General features: G+C 36.8%; 1 protein-coding gene across 5 annotated transcripts in view; it reads right to left on the bottom strand.

Annotated features, from left to right (window-relative positions):
* Positions 1 to 15,109, bottom strand: part of LOC117435036 (SH3 and multiple ankyrin repeat domains protein 2-like) — a 158,052-nt gene that overhangs the window by 7,463 nt on the left and 135,480 nt on the right. For all 5 annotated transcript variants that reach the window (XM_059003016.1, XM_059003014.1, XM_059003013.1 and 2 more), the window contains one exon: positions 1,806 to 7,434. In XM_059003016.1, the coding sequence (XP_058858999.1) occupies positions 6,879 to 7,434 (556 nt within the window). In that variant the 3' untranslated portion in view covers positions 1,806 to 6,878. The remainder of the gene's footprint in view (positions 1 to 1,805; positions 7,435 to 15,109) is intronic.

Raw genomic sequence — 15,109 nt, forward strand, 5'->3', positions numbered from 1 at the left:
CTTCTCTCGAGTTGTGCATGCACAGATATCTTAAATATTCTTACTGTGTGCATTCAATAATAGAATGGAGAATGAATAATTATTGAATGTACACAGTAAGTATATTTAAAAGAGAAAAGTACAGTTTGCCACATTTCTTTTCTCAGACAGTAACAGGCCCACCTACTGTACCACTCTCCTCCCTGCCAGGGGCGTAGACCTGTTACCACCTTCCTCCCTATGCAGGGCAGGTCATCTCCTCCGTCTGTGGAAACACAACCAACATCATTATGTACCTCAGGAACTCACCTGCAGCAACTGGATTTGAACTGCTGTCTTCAGGGAGAAGCTATGGGATTAGCCCACTGCACCACTAGCTCCCACAGGAAATCTGTGTTGACCGATTAAGGTCAATTAACAGACTCTTAGAAAATAAATGAAAGGAACCAGTTGGACTTGAACCCAGTCCCCCAAGGAGAACAGCACAGTATACTAGTGAATTAGCCCACTGTATGAGCTCAATTCCATGGAAGAGGTTGCTTTTATATTGACTATAAGGTAAATTAACCAATTCCCCCACCCCCAGGAGGAATAGCACCGCATACTAGTGAATTATCACACTGCACTGCTTAGTTCTATGAAAGTCTTGCATTGCACATAAGATCTTATATCAACCTCTTTATATTATTATTTTATGCTCAAGACCACTGACACTTTGTCCCATTTTGTAAAACTATCTATCAAAAAGGGCAAAGTCTTTGAAAATGAAAGGAACCAAACTCACTTTTACCAGGAGATGGCGCTCTAAACCAGTTCTCATGGCTTGTGTGTTGTGAAGTGATACAATTCCCTTTGGATGTCTGTGTCGGGTTGCAATCTTTCCGTATTTTAAGTTATTTCTGCAAAGGAATTTTGATCCGCCTTTTATTTTAATCAACAAATAGTCGTATCTGCAAGACACTGCAACCAATATCCTTGTTGAAACGAATGTCATTAAAAAAAAATAATTCCAGCTGGGCTATAGGAAACAAGATCAAGTTCAAAAACAATTGCTGCAGACACTTCTCTCACTGCCATGGTCTCCTGTGCATAGATGAATGACATTAACCTCAACTCTAGCAAATCTGTGCAACCCTGAAAAGGAACACATAATCACCAGTCTTATCTGTTTGCTGAGAAGAGTAAAGTTCTACCACGCCCTACTGCATGCTACAAACGATGTTTGTATTTAAACATTGTTATTCTATGACTCACAAAATATTACTACATTGAACACTACTACAAGTGTCCTTTGGCTCAGGCATCTGCAGTACCGTCTGTAAAGAGTACAGTACTTATTAAATGGCCCCTTTAATTCTGAAATATGCAGGTTGCATGCATTGAGAGTCTGGCTGGTAGTATTCCGTGCGCTTGATTCTCCATGCATGTACCTCTTTTAGTCTATTTAAATAAACCGGCTTATCTACATGAAAGCAGCCAGCTGTGTTCTAACATGAAGAGGATGTATGGTGTTCTCGAAGGAAGAGGATGGCTGGAAGGTGCTATAATTAGAACGCTCTGCATGTGTGTCTAAGTAATACACTGGGGAGCTGGCATACGTCTTACATTAGTAACAGAGAGGATGCTGCAATTGCAGAACTAACAGTATAGTCAAGTGGATTACTTATTGGGGCTTGCTGGCACCAGCAAAATAAAACCTGAACTTCACCGGGTAAACTAGCAATACGTTTTAATTGTCAAATTACTTCTATTTTGGTCCTGTCTTCTACTCTTTTTCATTGTGGCATGTATTCCCCTCTTTGCATCATAATAGGATTGGTACTTACCGTATCTGTAGTTTCACAAGATTAATGACCAATATGGCCTCCTGAACTCCACAGTTTAGTCTATTTTCTTGATATGCTTCAGGCTGGTCCTGCAGCGAGCACCATGTTAACTGGGCCTATGCTTTTCCATTGTATCTTGTAAGGCAGGGGTCTCCAGCCTTGGTCCTGGAGAGCCCCTATCCAGCAGGTTTTATAGGTGTCTTTACATCATCAGTGGCTGAAGATCTGGAACACCTGTTAATGTTAATAATGTATAATGTGATATCTTGTAACAATTGTAAGTCGCCCTGGATAAGGGCGTCTGCTAAGAAATAAATAATAATAATAATAATAATCCTGACTAATTAAGCTATTAAGTAACTGAGAGATTGGTTGAAACGAAAACCAGCAGCCACAGTAGCTCTCCAGGACCAGGGTTGGAGACCCCTGTTGTAAGGGCTTCCCTGCACAAACCTCTGTATGATTTTGTGCATGGTTATTTCTGTAACACGGCCCTTTTCCTCTGGCTCAACTCCCCTGCTGAGGAGGTGTGTGCCTGTGGATTTAGATAATGCACAGAGGCCTGAGTAAACATTCACACACATTTTATGTGTGAACATGACCATGGCTGAGACACTGCAGCTTTAAATACATCTTTAAGGTTTTAGCTTTTTTAAATAGGCTCTGATTTTAAAAGTCTTGTAAGCGATCACACACAGCAAGTCAAAAACTATGAAGACTATGTACTTTCCTCCTTTCGCTGTATTACAACCCAAGACAAGTAATCAAGCTTACTTCTCCCAGGCGTTCTTCTTGAATAGATCACAGCATGGCTCCACAGATATATGTCAAGCTGTGTTTTTATAGTGATATTCTTTACACTGAAGAGACCCTATCAATATCTGACACTGAAAGTGCTTGGATGATTAATTATACAGAGACTGGAGTATTTTGTATAGTGTAATGGGGAACTTTCTTGTATGAATGCACTGTATTTAACATTTAATATGCCTTTTAAAGATGCTTGTGGTAGCTATTGAAAAATTAAATGCAAACTCATAATACTGGTATATATTTACACCAAGATTGCTGTACATTGAATATTATAATTACTCTTGAACAAAAGTAAGTATTTCATTATTCAAGAAATGCTTATTTAATTATTAAAACGTACCTTGTTTGTTTGTGTTTCTGATGAACTGTTCCCAAAAAGTTAGCAAAGGAATACAACCATAGTGCAATATTATATTTATTTCTTACAGTCATTTTGGTTGCCTTACAATAGTATTGAGGATTTGGGGGAAAGTGCAGTCTTTTTTTTTTTCTTTTTTCTTTTTTTAAATAAATTAAATCTAAATAAGAGGATTTTTTTTTGTAGCACAAAATTACAGCAACATAGATAACATGAACACAGGTCTTTACACAAAATAGAGCGAGAAACATCTTAATATCTATGAAGAATCAGTAAAAGAAAGAAGAACCCAAATTTAAATTGTTCTCTAAGAGGATAGCAATGAGATTTGTGACACACAGACATAATCATTGCCAGATCAACTCGGTGATGGTTCATTTATTTAGAACTCAACACTTCCACTATTTTGCTCTAAAATTAGTTCCGTAAATAAATGAGCTTAGTGATATGTAATTCCAAAAAAATCAAATTGTCAACAGTCACAGCTAGTCATTTTCTTTAAATATATAAGTTAGCGTAAAATGTGCCCAGACCCTTTGCTATAAAGGGGTCTGGAAGGTTATACATAATTTACATCCTGTGAGATTTTGGTAATTTATACACACATTATACACATACTAAGCAATTTTAATTTTAAAATTGTAATTACAATATGTAAAAGATGCAGGTGAATTACCATTACCAGTGATTTTACTTCAATGTGCCACAACCTTTGTCATGTGTTTAATAAAAAAAAAAGTTTAAATTAGGGGTTGTAACATTTGGGGAGAGAATTAATAAATGTCAAAATAATGACTAGGCTGATCATTTCAATACAAATATTGCTTCTAAATTGTATACCTCATAAATCAAATTATATATATATATATATATATATATATATATATATTTTTTTGGCAAACCATACTTCAAAGTGAATGCAGAACGATTAGTTCCACATACCTTTATAATATTCCATATAATATACTACAAAGCATTAAAAATACTGTGCTTTGTTGAAGCTCTATTGTTTTTAAAATAAGATCTATTTAAAAATGATTTAGTTAGCAGCTTATCTTGCAAACCTTCTTATAGGAGGGCTGTATTCTCTTTCCAGGATTAATATTTATAGAAGTTATGATTGGTGTCGTTTACATCTGTCAACTTTTACACCCAGTATGTCACTGTGGAGAAAACGTTCTTTTTTAGCAATATATTAAAAGTGCACATGGGTAATTCAGCTTTACTCACATAAAGCCGACTAACCCAGGGGCTCCCAAATGCGTATTACCTGAGGCTCACCTGTTCAGCTGCATGATGCACTGCAGTCCACTATTAGCACTTCTTAAACCTATAAATAAACTTAATCTAAATTGTTCTTTGTTTTCATTTGAAGCTGATTTTTTATTCATTAGTATTTTATTGTTGCTTTTCGTTATATATATTTTTAAAAAATACATAGAATGTCGTTTCTCCGCGGCCCACTCTGGACTGCTGCCTGCAGTTTGGGAACCCCTGGATTAACCCACCCTTACAGCAGGAAAACTTTTCACACAGAAGGGACTAGTTTGAAAGTTGCTGTTGTCTCAGACCTGGAAAAGGAACACAGCCTGTTAAAACCCTGCACGCTTTCAAAGAACAGCTCAGATAACAACTAGCTTCATCCTGCATTTCTGGAGGAGCTTTTATATATAAAAGCAATATATTTAATAAATGTCTTTTTTTTTTTCGTTTTATAGATTCAAAACCACAACTGTATCCTTCTCCATTGCACCACACAAATGAAGAGCACAAATGTAAAAACTATTGTAGAAGTCACATCTGTATGGTTTTGAGATGAAGGACTCTGCATTGCATCCCTGTTGCTTAAGCAATAAAGACGCCACACTCTAGAAGCACCGGTCAGCATGCTCAAGGGGACTGATCAGTTTACATTTGTGCCCTGCACATGCAATTCTTCAGAAATAACAAAAACATGGTCTTTACTGACCCTGATGACACTTAAAATAAATAAATACAGGTGTTAAGAAAAAATACGTATTTTGTGTTAAATCTCTGATTAAGAAAAACACACTTTGTGTTATATTTAACACAATCTGTCCTTAGTTGAACACAGTGTGTAAACTGGTTTTGCAATGACAGTGAACTTTTACAACGCAATGTGTTTGAGATCTGACAATCCCGGAGACTGAATTTTCATGCATTTATTATTCAGTGATTTAAGCCTGATTTAATTCATTTGGGTCAGAGCTATCTTGTGAAAAAGTCAAAAATATTAAGAAAACGATTTAATCCACTTCCATAATTCTTTGAGAAAGACGTTAGGAAAGTGTGATCGCCAAAGAGCATCTACTATAAACCACTGAAATGTCATATTCTATCACAGGCCAGTGATCTGAATATACAGCTGAGGATCACCATGCATCTCGGACCCCTCACGTTTCAGAAAGTCCTGAAAGTGCTCAGGTCAGTGTGGTTTTAATCGTTTATCAACAGAAACATGTTAGCTGCTATTCTCTCCTGTAAAAACCTGTTTGAACTCACAGAATATTGTCAAGATGAGTCATCAGTTCAACAAACGCAATATTTTTTATACATGTTTGGCTTGCATCATAAGATCTCACGATCACTCCATAACCACACAGCAGCTGCACAGTATAGTGCAGGTATATCCTCCAGGACTGACTGACAACTGACAGCGGATACTGTACCTGGCCTTAAATAATTTGATTGAGATTTCAGGTAAATCTGACTTGGACTGTAAAATACTAAAAGAAAATGAACTGGGATTGTAATTATCAATATTTTCTATAATGCTGCACTGAAGAATTTAATTCAGCTTCTTTTTAAAGCAAAGTTAGTATGTGGTCTCTCTTTATCAACAATCTCAGAAAGTTCTTGCCTTCACAAATCTCTTTACAGAATAATACTTAAAACGTAAAACTAAATGATCCTTTTCATAAAGGGATATGGTTACTCACTGAACCCAGCAACACGCCTGACTAAAAATAATAGGATGTACAGATCAGGCTTTTTTTTGGGGGGGGGGGGCTCAAAAATGTCTAGAAAACACCATTCTGGTTACTATAATACATGTTTTCTGGCACATCTTTGAAGATTAAATGTCATACTTAAAATTAAACCAAAGTGATAAAAATGGCCCTTGGAGTTCACTACTCTTTATCATTCACCTGCGCTCTTACGGAAGACAGTAATGATTAATTTACATTTTACACTTTTCAGACACTCAAATGTCTTGAATAAATATACTTAATTGAAAAAAAAAAAACAGAAAAAAAGAGAAAGAGAAAACATAACTGCTACAATTGTGCCCCTATAATTGTTGAAATAGATGCAAAAATATTAAGGAGTGATTTTTTCCTTTTTTTTTCTACCCCCAAGTAGAACACCAATGCTGGGAAAAATAAATGGGCTTAGCATATATTTGAGCTGGATCTTCTTTCCCGAGAAATAGGTGAGGAGCGAGACAATTTTCTGAACAGCTTGCATTGTTAAATATAACCCTTTTGTTGAAGAAATATCCTTATTCTGAAGAAATTCTAACAAAGATAGAAAACGTAGCACAGCTCTGCTGGTTCAGGTGCATCCAAATAAAGTTGATTAACAAGTCCTTATTATTCCAAAGCAAAAGTTTCTATTAAATCACTAAAAAGGAATTTCAGGGTTTGTTTTTTCTTCCCTCTGCAGTGGTGGAAGGTTGCACAATGTAACAACCAATCACTTTCATTAGAATTATTGTGCTTATTATGAACTGTACAATTATTTCAAATTGTAGCTCTTAAGGATATGATAATTCCTATACTCCAATATGAACCGATGTGAATATAATTACACACTTGAAATCAAATGAACGATGGATGGACTTTGAAGCATGGAGTCCTGCAGGTAAGAATCGCCCATTCCTATCTGTCTAAAAGCAGTTTCAATGCTCTTTCTATGTTCATTCGGTGCCCAACTCTAGTCACTCCTAGATCTATTAAATCTTCTTTTTGTAAGTTTGGTAAATGGGTCCCATCAATCTCGTTGTCCATAAAGGTGTCCTTATGCTCTGCCAGATTGAGGCTTTCCAGCCAGTCTGCTACATCGTGCTTAGTCCATAGATGGACTGGCTTGGTTGAAAAAGGCTTGTTAGAAACTGGCTGGATTAAAGTCGCAGGAGAAGGGGACCTGCTGCGGCCTGCACCCAGGCTGAACCTCTCCACGGGAGTCTGTGGGGCAGAGGTGCCAAAGACGTCTGTCAGTGTGGGTGAGGAGGCCGAGGGCGGGAGGGAGGAAGCCCTCACTTCCTTGATCGACTCCGTTGGAGAGACCACGGGGCTGGGTGCTCTTCTCGTTCCTGTCTTGCTATCCGGGTTCCTGTTCTGCACCATCACTGGTTGGTTTAATCCTGGATGGACTGTGAAAGTAGCCATTGTGTTCCGCTGTGTACCTGAGGCAGTAACTGTTCCATCTGCACCCCTGAGGGAAGAAAACAGAAAAGGGGAATCAGAATCAAAATACAGACTGATGTACAAAACACACACACACATCTGGGAACAATTTAAGACTATCATTGCGTATCAGTTTGATCCAGGTTTTCCTGTGAGCCCTGATTGTAAAATACATGAACAACAGGTGTGTAGTGCGTCTAATTAAGCTTCAGTGTCTAAATTAGTTCATGCTTAAAGCTGGAATGGCTCAAACTTCTATGCAATGGGAGTCTTAAATGATATCCTGCACATTTATATTTCCAGTGTATTTCTCATACAAGGCTTTCTCTTACTTAACCCTTGAAGCAGCCTCAGTATCTTAATCCCAATCACAAGGGACAGCATTTATTTTGTATTGCCATTACTATATAACTATTTCAATTAAAAGTACAACGCTTCTGATTTATTGTCAGCTTACCAATTTTAATACTGGTATAGTATTGGATATATTATTGCTCTTCATATTGAAAAACGTAAGAAATCTGTATTTTGCAATACTCAAATCATATAAGTGCCATTCAGTTACTTCATCAAAAAAAACATGTTCATTATGAAAATGTATTTCTTCTCTGTGTCTATATGAAAAAGAATGCCATGTTTAGAGCAAGTGGTTTTTAAATTAGACCACCATAGCATTTATTTCTTTAATTGAGGGGCATGCACCACTAAATCCTAAACTCTTCCCATATTTCTCATTATAGAAAATCCATTATTCATTGTATACCAATACAATCAGAATTTTGTAAAGGACAAAGCATTAAGATATTGGTATAGTTTACTGCATGGATTGTATTATCTTTCCGATCGTGCTACGTTAAAAAAAAAAAAAAAGATGTATCCTTTATTACATGCTTTAATGACAATAAAACATCATAGCATACATTTATAACTTCCATTGGTAAACAAGATGTTTGATAACGGTCACAATTGAGCTAGAACCTCAGTAAGCCTGAACTGAACTATAAAGACAAGGTTAAGAAAAGAGGTTGGCAAACATTTCTGAAGCACTCTGTTTCAGATAAATTACAGCTGTAATTTCCAGCTAAAGTTTGCGTTTCATTTGAACTCCCTTCCTCTCGGAATGCTTCTCAGAAAAAGCTTTCTGTGACCCAGCTGCTGCGAGATCAAAAGGATCTTAGCAGGGAAGGGGAGCTGTGCAGCACAGTCCTACAGCTGCAGCTACTTTCAATCTGCCTTCAGTTCAAAAGGTCAATTTCAAAACCCGGCACTGCTTATTTACCGGTTAATGCAAAGAGTAAAAAAATAAAAATGTGCAAAAAACTGGAACTCTGTAAAAAACGGTTTAAAACTGTTTCAATCCATTAGGCCCCAGGACATTGTCAGGTGGTTGGGCATGGAGCAGGCAGTGCTAGATTTTCATTCACTGCCCTGTGAGTGCATCTAAATCCTAGCCTCATGAGAGACTTAATGGCTGAAGAAATAAATCAGTCCTGCATTAATGAAGGAAGTTGGCAACACTTTTCACTCAGAGGTTAAACAAAAATTACCTTAATTTCAATATATTAATGTGCGAACCACGTTATGATTTCTTCTTGCATTCCAGTTCAATTAATGACAGTATGTGGTATGTACAACCAATTCCCACTTTAAGTGCTCTTCTTCAACTTCAATTCAAATTGTATTAGCACCGGTACTTGGGGTTTGGCACCACTAGGTGGTCAAATATTGTAACTGCTCTGTTTGTTGGTGCTCATGAAAGGTGGTGGACTGGCAGAACAGTAGACTGAAGTCCTGTCTGATTATCCCCAGAGCAGGATAGCACCAGCAACTTCCCCACATTCCCTGCAACCATGCCCTGGTGGATCCATCCTTTTAGGGGGCTGAGGGAGCAGTTCAGTCTGTATGCCCATCCAAACCTCTTTTTATTATTATTTGTTTATTCAGCAGACGCCTTTATCCAAGGCGACTTACAGAGACTAGGGTGTGTGAACTATGCAGCAGCTGCAGAGTCACTTACAATTACGTCTCAACCGAAAGACGGAGCACAAGGAGGTTAAGTGACTTGCTCAGGGCCACACAATGAGTCAGTGGCCTAGGTGGGATTTGAACCGGGGACCTCCTGGTTACAAGCCCTTTTCTTTAACCACTGGACCACCCAGCCTCCTTTTTGCCAGCTAATGCCCCAGTGTCAATTACGCAAAATGGTAGGGTAGTTTAGGAAAGTTTGCTGCGATCCACTGATTTATGTTGAGATCATTAAGATATTTTTACTAAAGCCCCTTTCCATTATTATTTATTTATTTCATTTTCTCTTGATAGGGAAAGTGAATTAATTTTTTTTCCTGCATGTCAATAATATGAATAATCAGTTCAAATGCCTTTCACCACCACTTTTCAATAAACAATAACAGTAATGAAAAAAAAAATAAACACATCTGGGTACACCGAAGAACATTCTCAAAATAAGAGCACAAAGTTACCAACCTTGTGTGCTTTGAAATGTGAACTTACGTCTCTTCAACATGAACCTCTTCATATGCATCGGTCATGGAAGCAAACAAGAAGTGACAGGATGGAATGAGAAAAACAGAATCGTCATATAAAATGAAAAAAGAAAGAAATCAAATGATGAATATGCTTTAATTACCTTCAAAACGATTTTGTTCTTTTATTTTCTGCTTTTTAATAAACTAGTATTACCATAATAAATAAAAAAAAATACATAATGCAGTAAATATATTATACTATTGTCCTGGTTAGAGACAAATAATTCCATTATTGTTACAGACAAAAGTCGTCTATAGAAATTTATTTTATTTATCTCCACAATTTGGTTGTTTTGAAGGCAGAGCTGAAAGCTGACAATGACGTGAGGATTAAACAGTTTTGGATGAACCATGTGCTTTGAAAATGCTCCATCTGCACTCGAATTAATTTTATTTGTGCTGTACTTTCTCATATAAAATATAAGAGCATGTACCATGAACATGACACACCTGATGGCATTTTACAATGTGCTTTATATAACGTTTTGTACATTTAAACATCTTCTGGGTGGGATTTGTATGCTTTTTGACCCCAGTTCATGGTCCCTGTCTCCTCTTTGAGTGCCTACAAAGGCTCCCAGCGCAGCTGAGCAATGACATTATTTAACTGGAGATCACAATAGGCTGGGTCCAGGGTGCCATGATCTATTGGCCCTACATGAATGACAGCTTACAGATGAGAGAATCGGGGGGGGGGAATGGGAAAAGCACTTTAAAAAAAAAACAAACCCTTAACTATTTTAAATAGCACAAAAAAAAGCTGCCACTACTTTCTGTTTAAAACCCCTCACTGAGTCACAAAGCCACTCAAAACAGAACACCACGACATTATTTCTAATGCATTTCATTAACCACAAACAAAGTGATACAATAATGCATTAATTTATGCATGAAGCCAGAACAATGGACAGGACTAATGTAATAATGTTTTACCTAGTTCCTGGGTGAATAAATGAAATTAATCTAACTGCGAGAAACACTGAACATAAAAGGTGTTTAGATCTCCATTCTTATACAGAATCTTTCACATGATTAATGCAGTAGCAAGAGGGTTGCACGTTTGCTTCTGCATTGTAAAGCCGGATATTCTATTTGAAATAGGTCTGTCAGAGTCTCTAGCAGGTAAGCCAGGCTCCCAACAGTATACCAATCATTGTGAAGGACATTTAACAGTATTCATATCTATATAATAGTGATATAATATAATAAAACCGTTCCTTGTACAGTTTGGAGAACCTCACCAAAACTCATTAGCGAAAGACACATGTAACTAAGAAATTAGGTTCCATGATTATGTTCACATTATTATTTTTTAATTGTGATTTAACATTCTATTGCATCAGCGTCTCTTCTAGCACCAGAGCTAGGAGATAAATTAAGTAAATAAATACATAAACACGGGCTGCACTTTCTTAAATGGCCATACAGAACTACAACGCAAATTCTTTGTAGTGATTTTGAGCTTTCTTTTTTTTCTGCTTGAATATTACAGGATTTGCAAGTCCTGTGATGACGGTACAGCTTTAGGCACAGGGTATCTGTATCTATATCCATCTATTTTTATACAACACACACACACACAGATGCTCGCGGCACATGCTGTATCTTCTGCAGTGCATATTACCCCTTAACTAATTCAATCCCAAGTAAAATCAAATCAAATCAAATAAATACAAGAAATATATGTTAGTTAGCTTGTAGCTAACTCCTCAGACCACTGGGTTGCATGCCTGCCTCCTTCCCCAAAGCGGTGTGGTTCATCTTGTGTTAATCGGACTGACATTATTCATCCAATCCTCAAGGCTGCTCTGATCATTATGTTGCTAAGCAACCGTTTTGTTCATGGGCAGAATGAAAAAAAAAAAAATCTTGTATTATAAATGTCTTCATTTAATACTCAAAGAGAAATATGATTAAAATACAGATTAAGCACTTGAAAGGACCGAAGGTGACTGGGATACATGAAGTTGAAAACAACGTCAGAGGCTTGAACACTGTTGAATGTAACGGTCTCATTTGGGTGGATGTTTTTTCCAACTCAAATCTGAATTTAAGGTGATCAGTGCACCAATGAGACTATTGCATTGCTGATGAAATATGTAGGCCTCATCATAATCTATAGCATATAAACAATGTAAACAAAATGATTCTTAATAAATTCACTTGAAACCAGACCGACCTATAGGCACACCAGTTCAGAGATCTTTGAACGTTAACTTGTATTTTTATTTGTTACTTTGAAATTCGTTTTCTTTGTTGTTAATAATAAATGTAAATGTAACGGGCAGTGCTGTGTGATACACTGTCGTTACGGATTCGGTCCTGTCCCGTTGCTGAGATGAGGTTAAACGCTCTAAAACCACAAACGCAAACAAGCCCAGCTCTTCTGCATTGTGGTTAAGATGCTTACTTCCAGTGTGCTGGGTCACTGGTTCACATCCAGCCTCCGCCCTGTTACTTAATGTCCATAAGCAATAAGGAAGAGCTTATACTGTACATGCTGAATAGAACAGCTCACAAAGCAATTCAATATTTTGATGATTACATATATGTGTGTTAAGTCTTGCTCTCAAACCTGCTTCAATTGACACATTCTGAATACGTCCTGAGCTTCATTTTGTGTTCCTGAAGACAGAAGATGCAGTTTACTGGGACAAGGCCAGCTGGAGATAATCAGTGAGCTACAGTGCTGCAAAGCTTGGTGCAGTTCATAAAAAATTACAATCTACATATAGAAAAACAGGTACCAAGCCACAGCAACATATTTCAACCTACAGTACATATAGTACCGTATATTAAAACCCACAGTTTTTACAAAACAAATATAAAGTCATAACGGGGCTCAATGCCATTTGGAACGCTAAGGTCATGCCAATTTTGGTTGAAGCTAAAATATCCTCTAAGGAAAAGGGTTTAATGAATGATCCAGGTTCACACAGCTTTTGTGAAACATGCCCAGAATTCACAGAGAGGCCCCAATGGTGGCACCAGGTGCCGTCAGTGTGTCCCTTCTCATCCCAACAGGCAACGGCCTGGGGTACAGAACCTGGGGCCTTGGATTTATTAAGAACCAGATTTTCACCGGGGGCTCGAATGAATTGTAATGTCAATTTTACAGTGAAGGAATAGTGATGTTTTTGAGCTAAAGCATGCCTTCTCCGCCATTAAAATGTATGTAAAGTTGAACTGCTAAAACACAAGTAGAGAATATTGATTTAGTAGAAGCAGTTATTTTAGCAACACATTTGTTAAACACCACATTCGGTCAATGAACAGATAATAGCCATTTCTTCTTTATTATTTTTGCTTGGTGAAATTACAGTACATGATGTCTTAGGGATGTCACGTTTTCATCATCAAATATTTCTAAACTTAATGTTAAATAAATGAGAACATTATGGTTAATGAACCCAAGCAAACGTAAAATTTAATTGAAGTCAGTTATGTGTGTATAAAACTGATGGTCATGTAAAAAGAAATGATCCTAGCTGCTGCTTGCCAGTGGAGATTATTATTATTATTATTATTATTATTATTATTATTAGATTCGACATCTTGTTTAACAGAAAATTAAAACCACAAAATAATGCCATTTGAGCTCTTCAAATGCTTATACTTAACAAAGACAGTTACTTAAAACCATTCCAAGATCACCCTGTAGTTACATGTCTTCATCTGAGTTAAGTAAATTGTGGATAATTTAATTATATTGGTACTGTCAAAAATCTTTGAAAGCATGATTATACAGTACACCAATCATAAAAGGTACCACTGCAAGAAACTACTGTATATTTCAGGTACTAATAAAGGCAGATAGTGACAACTAGGTTCACTTGCAGTTCAACTGAAAGCCAACAAGACGCAATCAAAATGGCATAGCTTTTAGCTATGACTGGGGACAGTAACAGAAACCACTGAGCAATGCATGCCGACATGGTGAATGATTCTGGGGTCCCTCAAACTCATCAAATACTAGTTTATGTGCTCAGATGAGGTCAGTGCTGGATGTGCCTATTCAGATTTTGCCATTCTGGCAAAAAGCACCATAGACTAGCACACATTGACAAACATGAAGCTGATGTCACTGAAACCCCACCCTCCTCTCTAGTTGATGTAACTGGCAGCCTGGCCCATAAAGCTCCTCACTGTGCAGTTCAATCAGGCTTATCTCCACAGTGTGCCACACTGCTGTCTGTTACAGCTGGCTAGGAAATTGGATGAGTTATAGTATGCATAGGAAGCATGTTTCATTCTGGGGCAAGAAATGCTATCCCCGCCTCCACAGGAAGTACTGAAAAGAATTCCAGTAATCTTTCAACCAATATTTTCCTATGAAATACGAGGCATATAAATCCTACAATCTGCAACATTAAAGAATATATTTCAAATACATAAATGTATAAAATATATAATGTAAAGCCAGTAAATCAAGTTTAAAGTCATATTTTCACTGTATATGCTACTTTTTGATGCGAGATGGAAACATTATTACACAATTCCCAGTTGGTTCCAAATTGGATTAACCCTAACAGGTTAGAACATGCATAGTGTGATTAATTTTTCATGGTCATTTTAAATCTATTTACTTGCACATTTGTATTATACAGTAGACCTGAACTACAGCACTGGCCAAACCTACACTATATAACTATATAGAAGTGCAATTTCATTTACAACACAAGTTATAACCTTATGGCTCAATAAATGGCATATAAAAATGTTATGTGGTCTACTGTAATATAAATTATCATCAGTTTCCAATGTAATGTACTTTCTACCAAGCTTAAGTGGAATTATAATAAAAAAAACACACACACACACATCGAGACATTAAATTGGTGTCACACATGCCAGACACTGACTACTAGCAGAGAATAAGATATTCATTTATCTGGAGACTATTAAAAGCAAACATTCATATATATCACAAGAAGCAAATCAACAGCTGTTTCCTGATGGAACTTAGTAAAATATCCAAAATACTGGTACTCAATTAAAAAAAATTCAGAACCATTTTGACAATTTTGCAAATATGAACTGTGATAAATGCATTGTCAAAAACGTATATCCTATAAGCCAACTCCTAAATAACACAGTGTATAATCCTAGAAGAACAATTAAATGTCTTGAAAATTATTTAAAATACCAACATTTTTG

The sequence above is a fragment of the Acipenser ruthenus genome, chromosome 28, assembly GCF_902713425.1.
Source record: "Acipenser ruthenus chromosome 28, fAciRut3.2 maternal haplotype, whole genome shotgun sequence".
Classification (NCBI taxonomy): domain Eukaryota; kingdom Metazoa; phylum Chordata; class Actinopteri; order Acipenseriformes; family Acipenseridae; genus Acipenser; species Acipenser ruthenus.